At 42.8% G+C, this 13,581-nt stretch overlaps 1 protein-coding gene across 1 annotated transcript in view; it reads right to left on the bottom strand.

Annotated features, from left to right (window-relative positions):
- Positions 1 to 2,498: 2,498 nt before the first annotated feature.
- SLC35B4 (solute carrier family 35 member B4) overlaps positions 2,499 to 13,581 on the bottom strand; it is a 35,981-nt gene continuing 24,898 nt past the window's right edge. The window contains exons 5-10 of the mRNA XM_042972817.1: positions 10,983 to 11,064; positions 10,704 to 10,764; positions 9,064 to 9,173; positions 7,690 to 7,765; positions 3,990 to 4,065; positions 2,499 to 3,141 (exon numbers count right to left, since the gene is read on the bottom strand). Coding sequence (XP_042828751.1) covers positions 2,895 to 3,141; positions 3,990 to 4,065; positions 7,690 to 7,765; positions 9,064 to 9,173; positions 10,704 to 10,764; positions 10,983 to 11,064 — 652 coding nt within the window. The 3' untranslated portion in view covers positions 2,499 to 2,894. The remainder of the gene's footprint in view (positions 3,142 to 3,989; positions 4,066 to 7,689; positions 7,766 to 9,063; positions 9,174 to 10,703; positions 10,765 to 10,982; positions 11,065 to 13,581) is intronic.

Below are 13,581 nucleotides of genomic sequence, written 5' to 3' on the forward strand. Positions count from 1 at the left end.
AGAAACTGGAGGTGGTGCTGAGGAGAGGAAAAAAAACAGGGCAGAGGGGAGCAAAGGTGCTCAAGAAATGACCCCAAGATATTAGAACCTTTAAAAAATGTCCATTAATCTTCCCAGAAGAATACAGTACTGTAGCATTTCATTTAGGATAACTGCGCAGGAAGAAGGGGAAAGACGAGATATGTCCTAGTACTTTAAAACTTGCAAGTTTCTATCAAGCATTAATGATTGCTTTTGTTGGATGAAAAGGAAAACACAGGATCAAAAATAAATTAATGAAAAGTGAAAAAGACAGCATTTATAATGTGACAACAGAATTGTGGTAAAGGCTACGGAGACACTATATTAATATAATTCAAATATCTACCATTTTCTCCTGTTACTTTACGATACCAGTCAAGGCATTAAAATGGGTACACACACGCACACAATACTTTCTCGCTAGTGTCATCCTATTTGATCTTTGCTCTTAAACACCAAATCTCTTTTGTAAACAAACTATGGGGTACAAAGTTACATAGTCTTGACCCAGAGAAAGAAGAGAAGCATTTAATAGACAATTCTCTTCTGGTTACATGGGTCCGGTTTTCTACAAAATGGTTTATTTGCCCCTTTAATACAAGTTGAAATTAATTTCAACCTGGAATGAAAAGCCAGTTATCTAATGGAAATAAATGCCCCCCCCCCCCCAAAAAATAAGTTTCTAATGAAAGTATTAACTAGTGTCCATTAGACATCTATTTCTTACATTCCGGCCACTAGACAGAAAAATCAACTCACAGGGCATTTGAGACATTCTGTTATGTGTTCTATTTTATTGTGTGAGTGCACTAATCTGTCCACATATAACCTCTGGTTAATAAAACCAGCAGAGGTATTCATCTGAGAGGAACATATACTCCCTAAAACCAGAATCTAAAAGCTAATAGACTCAGTTAAATGCTCTCTGGGGACACCAATACATTTCGATTACTACAAATTTTCATCGACATAAAAAGGACACTAAGGTAAGGTTCTAGCCTGTTAAGACTCCAGACACATTGCAGTCCGACAGCCCCCAGGGGCAGGTTCTTCTATTAAGTGATTTTTTTTTTTTTTTTTTTTTTTTACAAAAGTAGCTTTTATTTTTGTTTTTAAGAGGATATTTAACAGATGCTATTCATAGCACCATCAGTCTGAGGAGCTCTACGTATTTCAAAGAAAATGCCTTTTGGTTCTATAAATGGGTTCATACCAAATTCACCATCTTTTAGAATAAATCACTACCAGCACTAGAAAGTTGTCCATGTCCAGAACAACAAATCAGTCTGAAAACCCTATGACTTAGATGGAGAAACAATATCCACGTTATGGAACGAGCGAGGCAACTTACGTTACTTCCCCAGAGCGACCCAAAGGTTCTAGAACACTTATCTCAGACCCCCTCAGACAAAAGCTGCAGAAAGAGAAGGAAACACGACACACCACGGAGTGAGCCACGGGGACCCGGAGAGCCACGTCGCAATTTAAGACCACAATCTGCGTCCAGAAAAACATGAAAGGCCTTTGTGTGCAAAAAAGAAAAGCATGTGCTTGTGGGAGGTTAATGAAGGTCTGGGGCTGAGTGAAGAACAAGAAAATAAAAGAACACATTTTCACGCTCTTCTCTCCTCCAATATTATCACACAAGCTACACGAGTGCGCACACACCCCTACACTCTACATTCACGTTGTTCCTCTTTCTCCAAAGTTTCCCAGGGAGGAAAACTACACCTCCGACGTGATCAGCCAAAGGGGGGGCAGGTTTCTACACGGAGTAAAACACACGACCTCCCAAGCCCGTGCAAATTACCCATCAAGAACATTAAGATACCTCATAGGAAAAAAAAACCAAAAAACTTTCCATTTTAGTTGTGATTTGACCTGACTTATACACCACAACCCACACCCACCATGTATCAGTCTACTCCTTAGCCTGACGGACCAGGACTCTTATCAGACTGACCGGCAGGGCTGCATCTCTCTGGTGAAGAAGCCTTTCGAACATTTAGCTGTGGCTCTCTCGGTGCCGACGAGGGCCAGCTTCTCCCCGCCATCGTGGCATCACCATCGCATCTCTGAGCTAACGGGGTTCATGTAGAAGACTGAGGGAGAACGTCTCTCCCAATTCATACACGACCTTTCTTTCTTATTAACTTTGTGCCATAGAGATATGCTGCAGGTTTGTTTCAAGCACAGAAAATAGAAGACTTTTGCATAGGGGGAAAAAAAAAAAAAGCTGTGGGAAAGGATTCCCATCAGTCCTGCTCCAGCGTTACCAGGGCTCAGCTCACAGGACGACTGTTTCCTTCCCAGGCCAACGTCCTTGGTGTCTCCGTTCACCTGGCCACTCAGTTGTTCCTGATGATGATCCCTGGAGCGTCTGACTGGCTGAAAGTGCTGCTGGGGTTGGGGGGGGGGGGGGGGGAAGAGGGGAGGGGAAAGGTGACCAAAAAAAAAAAAAAAAAAAGGGACGAGGCCACAGGATGATAATGACTATATGGCAGAGAACCATCAGAATAGCAACAAGAGATAATCTTGCCCGAGACCACGGATATAAAACTAGAAGCTCTGAGGACTCAGAATTCAATAAACAAGTAACAGTACTAAATATTCTGGTAAACAAGTGACAACCCAACTGGCTGTTCAATAGTGGACGACTGTTCTTATTTCTATTTCAGGGTCGCGGGGTTTCCATTCAGAGTCCACAAACGTTGGTGTCTACAGCAGTAAGAAATCTGAGGCGTCCCTCGTTCTGAGGATTCTCTGGTACATGGCTGGTTCAATACTTCAGCATTAACAAAAGCGAAACGGTGGCCAGACCTTCACCAGACCCTGGCCCATTTGGACACCGGTCTCTCTGTTCCAGGCTGGCCTCAGTTCTTCTTGTCCTCCTTCTGAAGCTGGCTTTTTGTGGTCCCTAGGTTGTTCCACACCTCTGTGTACATTAGGGTCCCAACGAAGACAAACAAGGTACCCAGCCAGTGCCACAGAGTGAAAGGGTTCTGGAAGTACAAGATGGAAAAGATGAGGCTGACAAACTTGCGCAGAGTCACGACAAGGGTGACGGTAAGGGAGGCGCATTCTGTGGTGAGGATAAAGACACCCCGGATGCACACGTACCTGGAGTGGTGGGTTAAGGTGGCTTTCGGTAGACTGCCAAGAGAACCCCGGGGAGAACCTTCTGGCATGGTCTAAATGTTCATATTCTAAGAACCAGAAAACGCGGGGATGGGTGATGGCTGCTCTGAGTCTCCTCCCTGGTAGAATATCCTGCAGAATGAATGTCCTGCCATTCGTTGGTGGACCCTAGCTTGAAACTGCCCGAAGGCCTGAATTCTTGTTCTGAATTCTTCCCACTGCTTACAGTGAGGGTCCCCTCCCCCGTAGTGACAGGAGGTAACACTTTCAGGAAAGGTCAGCAAACCTACTTCATAGGACCTGGTCCTCAGCCCGTCGACCCACTCGTCCCAAAAGGAACTCTGCGGGCAAATCTCCGAGGTGACATCGGAGGAATGAGATCGAGCTCCATCTGTTTCATTGTTCCAAAGACTTAAAGGGTTTTATAGTGTACTTAAGGTCGTTCAAGAGAGCCATTTACAAAATGAGGCTCTAATTAGTTTGAAATTTCGGGCAGAATTCTGTGGCAGCTGGTGAAATGTCCGAGGCTGCTGAAAAACTCCAGGAGAAACCACAGAGCATTCTTGTCACATACCAATACTGAATTATCCACGGATTTCTCCACGCCACCCACAGCAACTCCTTTATGTGCCCAGTGACCTGCTGACCTCCTGCAGCACTACCAACTCTCTGGCCTTTCCCAAAAACCCAGGCTGGATGGGAATCTCTGTCTCCTGCAGTACAGATCAAGGCAGACGCGAAACTCAGGTCACCGCACCATTAGGAATACAAACCTTCTCTGTGTTACTTTGACCTAAGAGGAGGGTATGGCAGAGGGGTGCAAAGGATACTGAGTGATGACATTCATGAGGAGGTAGAACCACATGATGGGCACTGTCACACCAATGAAGGGGACTTGATACAATTCTGCAAAGATTAAAAGGGGATATAGTCATACATTTAGGACAGCGTAAGTCTTCATCTTTTTGGACAAAGTGATACAGACTGAACATAATAGAGACAGCAACGTTACTCCCCTAGCAAAGAGATTTGGATCGTACACCATTTCACTTGCCCTGATTCCAGGCTACACCAGTCTCAAGAGTCGTTACAATGGTTTCTTAAATTATAATTTATTTTTTATTTGAGAGCAAGCGACCATGAGAGTGAACAAGAGGGGAAGGGGGAGAGAGAATCTTAAGCATTAAGTTATCATTAATTTTAATTGTAAAATAAGCTCTCTACCATTCACCTGAATAGGACCCCACTTTAGAAAGAAAGACTCAAGTACAGAGCAGTGAAAAATGACATGGTCTCAGCTGACAATTAACACAAGAATAAAGACAACTAGGGGCTCCTGGCTGGCTCAGTCGGTTGAGCGTCTGACTTCGGCTCAGGTCATGATCTCCCAGCTTTGTGAGTTCAAGCCCCGTGTCGGGCTCTGTGCTGACAGCTCGTAGCCTGGAGCCTGCTTCGGATTCTGTGTCTCCCTCTCTCTCTGCCCCCAACCCATTCGCATTCTGTCTCTGTCTCTCAAAAATAAATAAATATTTTTAAAAATGAAAAAAAAAAAAAAGAATAAAGACAACTAGTAACTAAATGCCATCTGAAAATATATTCAATCCTACTAGTGATGAGAGAATTCTAAATTAAAAAAGCCTCTACCATTTTATATTTATTAAAACAGCGATTAAAAATTTGTAAAATCCTGGGTGCCTGGGTGTCTCAGTGGGTTAAAGTGTCCGATGCTTAACTTCAGCTCAGGTCACGATCTCAGGGTCGTAGGATGGAGACCTGCGTCAGGCTCTGTGCTGAGTGTGGAGCCTACTTGGGATTCTCTCTCTCCCTCTCTGCCTGTGCTCGCTTGCATGCGCGTGCTCGCTCTCTCTCTCAAAATAAATAACCATTAAAAAAAAAATGATGAGGGGAGCCTGGGTGGCTCAGTCGGTTGGGCGACCGACTTTGGCTCAAGTCATGATCTCATGGTTTGTGAGTTCGAGCCCTGCCTCGGGCTCTGGTGCTGACAGCTCGGAGCCTGGAGCGTGCTTCGGATTCTGTGTCTCCCTCTCTCTCTGCCCCTCCCCTGCTCACGCTCTGTGTCTCTCTGTCTCTCAATAATAAATAAACGTCAAAAAAAAAAAAAAAATGATGAAATCCTAATCTGGAATGGTGGCAGTGGAACCAGCAGCCTCGGCTGGCAGTAGCAATTGGTGCATTTTTGTAAAAAAAAAAATCAATTTCATAATTCTTAAGGGGCAATAAAGTATTTATATGCATTCTTAGGAATTAATCCTCACTAATTCAAAAGATGAAAAATAGTTCTCCATTGATGACAGTACTATTTATGATAAAACACTGAATCAATCTAAATGGCCAATCTTAGAGCAATGGCTATGTATGGCAAAGGAACTTTAAATAAGGCATTAAAAAATTAAAATTAAAAAAATCATGAAGATTATATGCAGTCATATAAAGAAGGAAAGTGAAAAAGCAAGTAAAAAACTATATCCATGCTAGGATGACAACTATGCAAGAATATACATAAACAATATCTCGAAGGAAACTGGGAAAATGAAATTAGCTGACGTGTCAGGCAATGGAATGGTAACTCTTCTTCTCTTAAGTATGTTCTCATATTAGTTTTATATAATCAAGGCTTGCACAGTAAATATTTGGGAGGAAACAAAATAATCACGATCAAAGAGATTTTTAAGTTTCCAATTTTGTAGCTTAAGATATTTCAGTTTTTATTTATTCATTTTGAGAGACGCAGCAAGGGAGGCGGGGCAGAGAGAGAAAGGCAGAGAGAAAATCCCAAGCAGGCTCTGCACTGTCAGCATGGAGCCCGATGTGGGACTTGAACTCACGAACCGTGCGATCATGACCTGAGCTGTAATCAGGAATCAGAGGCTTAACCAAGTGAGCCACCCAGGTGCCCCTTCATCACTTTTTTGAAATTGTTCAATTGTTTGTGGGGTCTGAATTATACAGAATAACTTGGGAAATTCGAACAGTGATATTGAAACCTGGTTAGTAAATGAACGTTACTTTTCTTTTGCAAAAAAATAAAAAGCCATGTATGTAAAGATAATTCGCTATAACTGTATGTCTGGACTAGTGGGAAATCCCCATAATCTGGCATTCTACTGTCTTTGAAACACTTAGCATGTACTGAAATGAAAAGAAAGTTAACAAGTATTATTACTGTTTAATAACTTCAGAGATCCACTGTATCGATTTGCTAGGAAAAGAATCAATCCGTAGGACTTAAAATATTTAGGTGGATTTTTAGTTCTCTTAGCAAATTCAAGGATAACAGGTTCATCTGAGACAACCTCAAAGCAAGCAAGAGAAAGAAGCATATATTTAACGCAGGTATGAGCTGAAGGCAGATTCTAAAAGAGATTTTATATAAATACCCATCCCTGTGACTTTTAGAAGAGCGCTCTAGGAACGAAATCAAATAAATCCCAAGGAATCTGATGTTTATTTTAATAGCCCTTTGCTGTGTGGGGACTCTCAAGGGACCTTAAAAATCATTGTGACAAAAATGGCTATATGTCAATGAAATCTCCAAAAAAAAAACCCCCAAAATCAGAAATGGAGTAATTCAGAGCCTTAGAAACTTTAACACACTACCTTCATTACACATTTTTTTTTGTGGGCAAATGGGACAGGCAAACACAGCAAACTCAAACAGAAAGCAATCACAGTCACAACCTCACAATATGCATGTTCAGACTTCAGAGGGCAAACAAGTTTTACAGAGCACACACTGCCATTCTACAAAATGTCCTCACCATTTTAGGTACGAGCCACGTAAAGCCTTAATTCTACAAAGGTGTATCTGTTCCTGTGTGTTCATTTGTCTGTATAACGCCATGTCTTTTAGTAGATATTCATGTCAGATAAGTAATTTCTTTCAAGTCAGTTGGCAATTTATAGCTAGTTTATTAACTCGCCACTTTAACAAGGAAGAGCTAACTTACCCTGCAGACATTTGAACTAATTGTGCTTATTCCTGCTGCCTACCTACCCTGTACCTTGGAAAAAAGCCCCCTCGTGGTTTTTGCTTCCCCTTGCTCCTAGGTGGCTAGGCTAGGACTGGGTCTGTGAGCAGGTCCGCCTTCGCCAGCCGAAAAAAAGATGTGCGGGAACACAGAGCTGGACTGCTGCCCGGCTTCTCGTGGTCCCACCCCTGCAGTGTGTTATTGCTATGTCTTTGCATCCTCAAAACACCAAACGTGCCACATGCAAATGCAAACACACAAATTCCAAAGCGTTCTGTGGTGAGGATGAAGACACTTAGAAAATCTGAGGGCAGTTCTCTAACTTCGTTGGCAAATAACTGAGAAGCACCCGTCAAAGCTTTTGCTGCCGCAACTGCTCATTAACAGCACTATATTCCCGGAAGGCGGAACAGGGAGGGTTTCGAACAGGGCAGGGATTTGGATAAGACCGTGAAAAAGAAGCGGTGGTCAAGTCAATAGGAAAACTGAGAGCTGATCCCAGAAACTGTCAGGTAATTCTCCCGGAGATGCCCACACTCACCAGACTTGTTGAACAGAACCGCATGGTCATAAATGTCAGAAGCCAGGAAGATGAAACCCGGGAGGGGAAGGGCGTGCTGTGGGAAGGAAGACGTCATGTAAATTGAAATGCAAACACATCACAGAACATTTAGAGCGGCTTTACAGTGACTAAGTTTTACAAGGTGTTTGACAAGCAGTGTCAAGAAAAGGAATTTAGACTCGCTAAATTAAATATTTGTATCCAGTGCTTCCGCCCACGTGACCCTGAATGGCGTGCTGTCAACCCCAAACTACAGCGCTTGCCCTTATGGAACAGAATCAGTTGATCATCACGCACTAAAGAAAAAAATGGAGCCGGCATCCTTCCCTCAACAAAAGGGAAATTAACTCCCAGTCATCTTGCCCACAGGATTTGCTGTATTTTGCTACTTTTGAAAATGGCTGAGCAAATACAAGGATTTAAAAGTTATAAAGCAAAGGCAAATTACGGGGAGTTTAGGAAACTCGAGGGAAAAAGAGATTTGAGGACAATATGAGGTCAGGGAAAATAAAATGAAGACAAGAATAAAAAGGGGTTGAAGAAGACACAACAGGTCGGCACAGATGAATGAACGAGCCTGACAATAACCCACCACAATAAGTAATTAGAGTTAACATTACAGGCAGTTACTCTGTGCCGAGTACTGTTCTAAAACAAAGGTGTGACCCGGACCGATTGTTCCTTATTTTTTAAATTCCCAGACACATACTCCAGCTCCCATTAAATATCTCAAATTGATGGTCTGCAACTTTAGTACAGAAAGCTGGCGGTGAAGGAATCTCTGAATACGGACCCTGAAGGGGTCCCTACCAGCCAGGACGGTGAGGGGCTGTGCTTTGGATGTTATCTCCACAGGAGAGACGCTGGAGGAAGAGGATAGTTAGAGGAGGTGGCTCTCGCTCAGCAGTTTTACAACAAAAAAGTGGAAGCACACAGAATTTGCTAATGAAACTCTCCATCAAGGGAAGACAGCCACTGGGAGGGACTCCGCACCTCCCACCCCCCCACCGCCAAATGCCTGCCTGGCTGCAGACATCCTCCCTGGCATGTTGTTTTGGGACTCGTTTTCCTGTTCCAAGTTTCCATATTGCTTTTAATTTGACTTCACCTACAGGGACCTGGGGGGTGAAGGTTCTTCATCCCCGGGGGTCGTTCCTGGCTAGCAGACACACGAGGTTCACACCGACTGAGCACAATCGTCTCCTATAGAGAACTGTGGCTCAGAATACACCATTAGTAGCCTATTAAAAGTACTTGATCCTTCAACGACATCAGAAAAACGTGTATTTCATTTGAAATGACATATGACGACTCAGTACTTTTTGTCTTCCCCAGGTTCAAAAAATTGCTTACATTATAAAACAAAGCCTCCTTAGAGTGCTTCCCAAATTGTTTGTATAGGGTCTCCTGGAAAATACCCATCCTTGCTGACATCAGAAGAGCAAAAGTCAGTGCCCCTATACCTAAAAAACAAAAATTGGGTTATAAGAATTAGATTTGCTCATTTCCAGACGTTTTCCTAAAGAACATTGTTTAAAGTTCTACATATATTACAAACTAGTTGTAGAACATGCACAAAATTTTTAAAAGAAATAAAAATTAACTACAACATTACTACCCACTCCTTAATAGCTTGCTCTATCTCCCTACATACATTTATTTATTTATTTTATGCAGAAAACAGGATCATAGTGAATATACAATTTTATATCTTGCTTTCTTCATGATCTTTTTCTTGGATTTTCCTTCAAGTCGTTTATTAAAATTTTTTCAAAGGTATGAATTAATGGCTCCATATTATTGTATCACATAGAAACCATAGTTAAATGTATTATTATAACATGAGCCTCATTAGGTTACTTCCAGTTATTTTACCAAAATCAATGTCCATCTTTCTACATAAATCTTTAAACAAAATGTTGATTATTTCCTTAGGACAAACTTTCCAAAATGGAATTACTGACTCAAAAGTTGTAGCTATTTTAAAAACTCAACACAGCCATTTTTTCCAGAAAGGCTGTGATAATTTCTACCGTAAACAGATTACACAAAAATGGTTGTCTTACTTCACCCTCAGCAGCAATGAGGATAATAAATGATTATCCAATTTGATAGAGCGAAAATAAAAAGGGACTGCATTTTGGTTTCAATTTGCATTTCTTTGATGCCAAGACTACTGAGGCCGAACATACAATGATCAGACACTAATGTTTTCCCCATGAATTGTGTGTTCGTATCCTTTGCAACTTTTTCTTGTTGGATAAAGTGTTTTTCCAACAGCTTATAAAGATCTTTCTATGCTAAGAACAACAACCTAAAAGGATGAAGTCTCAAAGCCAAGAAGCAGGGAGAACAGAGTCCTTTCATTGCTACTTCTCTTCCACTTGGTCTCAATCTGGTACTGCTGCTACCTGGCTAAGCAGGAAAGAGTTTCACCTCCGTGTCATCCAGTGTGAGGCCAGAGCTCTGCAGGGGTTGTCTCGTGACTTCCACAAAGAGATACTTGTATTTTTCAAGATTCCCTAGGAGACTCTGCTGATCAGTCAGGTTTGGGAACACTCAATAGGGAAAAGCTAACTTATGAAGAAAATGAATCTAAGATTCAGAAATGAGTCCCCTGGAAATTTCAAGAGCCAACTGCTCGAACGTGCCCTTCGTATGTAGAAGCTCCTGCTCAGCAGACAGCTCATGAAGTAATGGACACTCGGAGCAGTGCTCCCAGAGAGTGTGACAGGCAACCAGAAACTATTCCAGTGGCAGCCGTGGAAATATGGATCCATGTTGTAGAACACGCTACCCTGAACACGGACATTGTCTTTCTTTCATGTTCCGAACACCAAAGTTCAGAGACAGATGACGACCCCGGGTGCCTCTCTCCTCTGTGGCATCATCTGTGGAGCCAAAGCTTCTTGCCAAGAAACCTGTCCCTTAGGAGAAAGTTCAGCCAACAGAACTGCAGAGGCAATTAGCTTCATTGTAATTACTGTACTTGCCTAGTAACCACCTTAGAAATGCCTGGAATCCGTCATTCTCGCTGGAGCTGGACTGGGAGGTCTAGGAAATAAGAAAAATACTCGGTATAGAGTCTAGAACTACATGCAAGGTGCTTGGGTACAAAGGAAATATCTGTGTTACCCAGTCACCTCCACTCTTTTCTTGCAGAGACCCGAATCCTTCTATTGCATAAGCATTTAAGTTTATTGCGTCAATAATAGGTACCTGTGCCCCCACGGCAAGGAGTGAATATAAATAATTTGTGAAGTGATTCTTACCACCTGCTTTGCTGACATGAAAGTGCAAATAAATATCCCCACAGACACCAGGGCAATGGAGGTATATTTGAATATGCTGTATCTGCAAAAACAAGAACCAGAACACCTTAGGAAAAAAGCACAGATCTGAATTTCCACACTATGTTCACAGTCCGATGGAGCCTAAGAGTAAAAATCACCAAAACATGGCTGAGGGGATCACTTTCTAGCAGACTTCCCACGTAAGGCCATGTGAGAAAGAATCAGGATGCTGGCTGGTGTCTAAACAACACCCAATCTTAGTGCTGCTTAAAAGAGTTTCCATCGGTCGGTGGACCGATAGATCGTTTCATCAGAAAACAAGAACCAAAAATGACACAGACCAGACATGACATTCCATTCTGCTCAAGAGTCCAAATGAAAGCCCGACTGAGATCTTAACTGCCACCTGTTTCTCCTGTCTTCAGGGGGCCCAGAGCTGAGTGTCAAGGGACCTGAGTGTCAGGGGGCCCAGACCTAAATGACAAGAGGAAGAACAGAGTATCACGGCCAAGTAGCAGGATTCAGTGCTCAAAAAAAAAAAAATCATTCAACTTGTCCATTTTCAGGAAAGGATTTTGTAAATCATGTCTGAATGACTCGACTGTTGCTTTTATTTTATTATTATTTTTTTTATTTTAGAGAGAGAGCATGTGTCCAAGTGGGGGAGGTCGGAGGGGGGGAGGGGGAGGGGGAGGGAGAGGATCTTAAGCAGCTAAATGTGGAGCGAGACTCAGGGCTTGATCCCACAAGCCTGGGCTCACGATCTGAGCCAAAATCAAGAGTCAGACACCCAACCGACTAAGCCACCCAGGCGCTCCTATGTTTTTAAATGCTGGCACAGTTGGATAAAGGGAGGACTATGACACTAATAGGACTACTGGCAGTAAGAACAGTGGCATTTCCTATTAACTGGAACAACATCGTTAACATCCCTCTTGGGCTCTTAGTGATAAAGCAAAAGGACTCAGGCAAGAATGAAAGGAAATTAAACTTACAGGAGGAACCATCAGAGGTTTTCCAGTCAAATACTTTGTACACTTCTGGTCATATCACCTCATAAAAGGCCAAAAGGACCGGCTGAGCAGCAGCTCAAGGGGCCAACAGCACCACGCCAGAGGAGAGGGCAGGGTGAGGAAACAGGTGCTAGAGGAGGCAGATACAAAAGTAAGGGAACTCTTCGGTCTGGAAAGATCAAGATCGGGAGAGGTTTGGAATTGTGGCCTGAAAATTCATGAAAATTAATGAGTATGGACTTGGTCTTCAAAGCCTAGAAAGAGGAAAACACTGTGAACCTAAGAGGCCCTACTCAGGTTAAACAAGAGGAGATACTAACTTACTAAGTCATGCTAGTAGATAGTTACCTTAGGGAAATTCCTGCTTTTTGGGGAGCACACACCAAGGAGCGTCAAAAAGGCTTACTTGGATAGATTCAAGAGAACAGACCCAAAATAAGTTCTTAAGGGAAACGGAGATGTTTGAGAAAGGCCCAGGACATTTCGGAGCACTGTCCAGAGAATACATTCCTTTTATAACATGTCCTTTGGTATCCCTGTTATGAGCAAAATCAAAGGTGAAAGGACTGCAGGTCTGTCCCAACGTGAATTCTACACATTGTCAAGAAGCGTGGCAGTCACTTCGATGTAACGAACCTGACCAGGATATATGAATGCTCACCTGGAGAGAAGCTAGAAATCAGTTACAATCATACCTATCTGGGGGAATACAGAAGCCTCAGAAGATAAAGGGTTCGTGATAAGGAGCCTATCAAGACAGGACAACGATCTTTCTCGTGACACAGCCCTTATTTCTTAAAAACTCTAGATTCCCACACAGAATTCTAATACTGGGGTCTAGGACAGAAAAGTTGGCATAAGCTTGTACGGTTGTGATCTTAACAGTGAGGGTGAACTTTCCCTGAGAAGTGTTCCAGACTGAATGTGCTGACTCTCCCCAGTGCCCCACCTCCTTGGGGGCATGGGTTAAGGCTCAGGACACAAGTGGAAGGCAAACACTTTGAGAAAGCATCTCAGGGCCTTCTGGTATTCCCAACCATATCCCAGAGAAAGCCACTGGCGACAACCACATAGAACAATCCTGAAACTTTTCATTCTATCTTCTTGGCCATTTGGGCCTTTGTTAGGAATTTTCTTTCCAACATGGATGATCATGCTATACTCATAAACACCTTCTATGACACCACTGTCCCAGCACTTCCATGAAGCTGAAAATGTTCCATATCTGGGTTCTCCAACAGGGTCACCACCGGCCACGTGGGCTATAGGCAGGTAAAATGTGACTACTGGGACCAAGATACAAGTATTTATTTAATTAAATTTAAATGTAAACGGTCTCATGTAGCTAGTAGACACCACACAGGAGTGAAGTTCTAAATCAATTGGTTATGTAGGTTACTGTGGTACTAAAGACTCAATGATGACAAGAGTTCTACCCAGAGAAAATGCTGCTCCACAGCGACAGGTGGGGCCCCTTACCCGGTCCACGGCCTCAAGATGCATGTCACTGTCACAGAGAGAGCTGAGAAACAAGGAATTATCAAGAGCAAACTTATCATCACTAC

Source organism: Panthera tigris, chromosome A2, assembly GCF_018350195.1.
Source record: "Panthera tigris isolate Pti1 chromosome A2, P.tigris_Pti1_mat1.1, whole genome shotgun sequence".
NCBI classification, from domain to species: domain Eukaryota; kingdom Metazoa; phylum Chordata; class Mammalia; order Carnivora; family Felidae; genus Panthera; species Panthera tigris.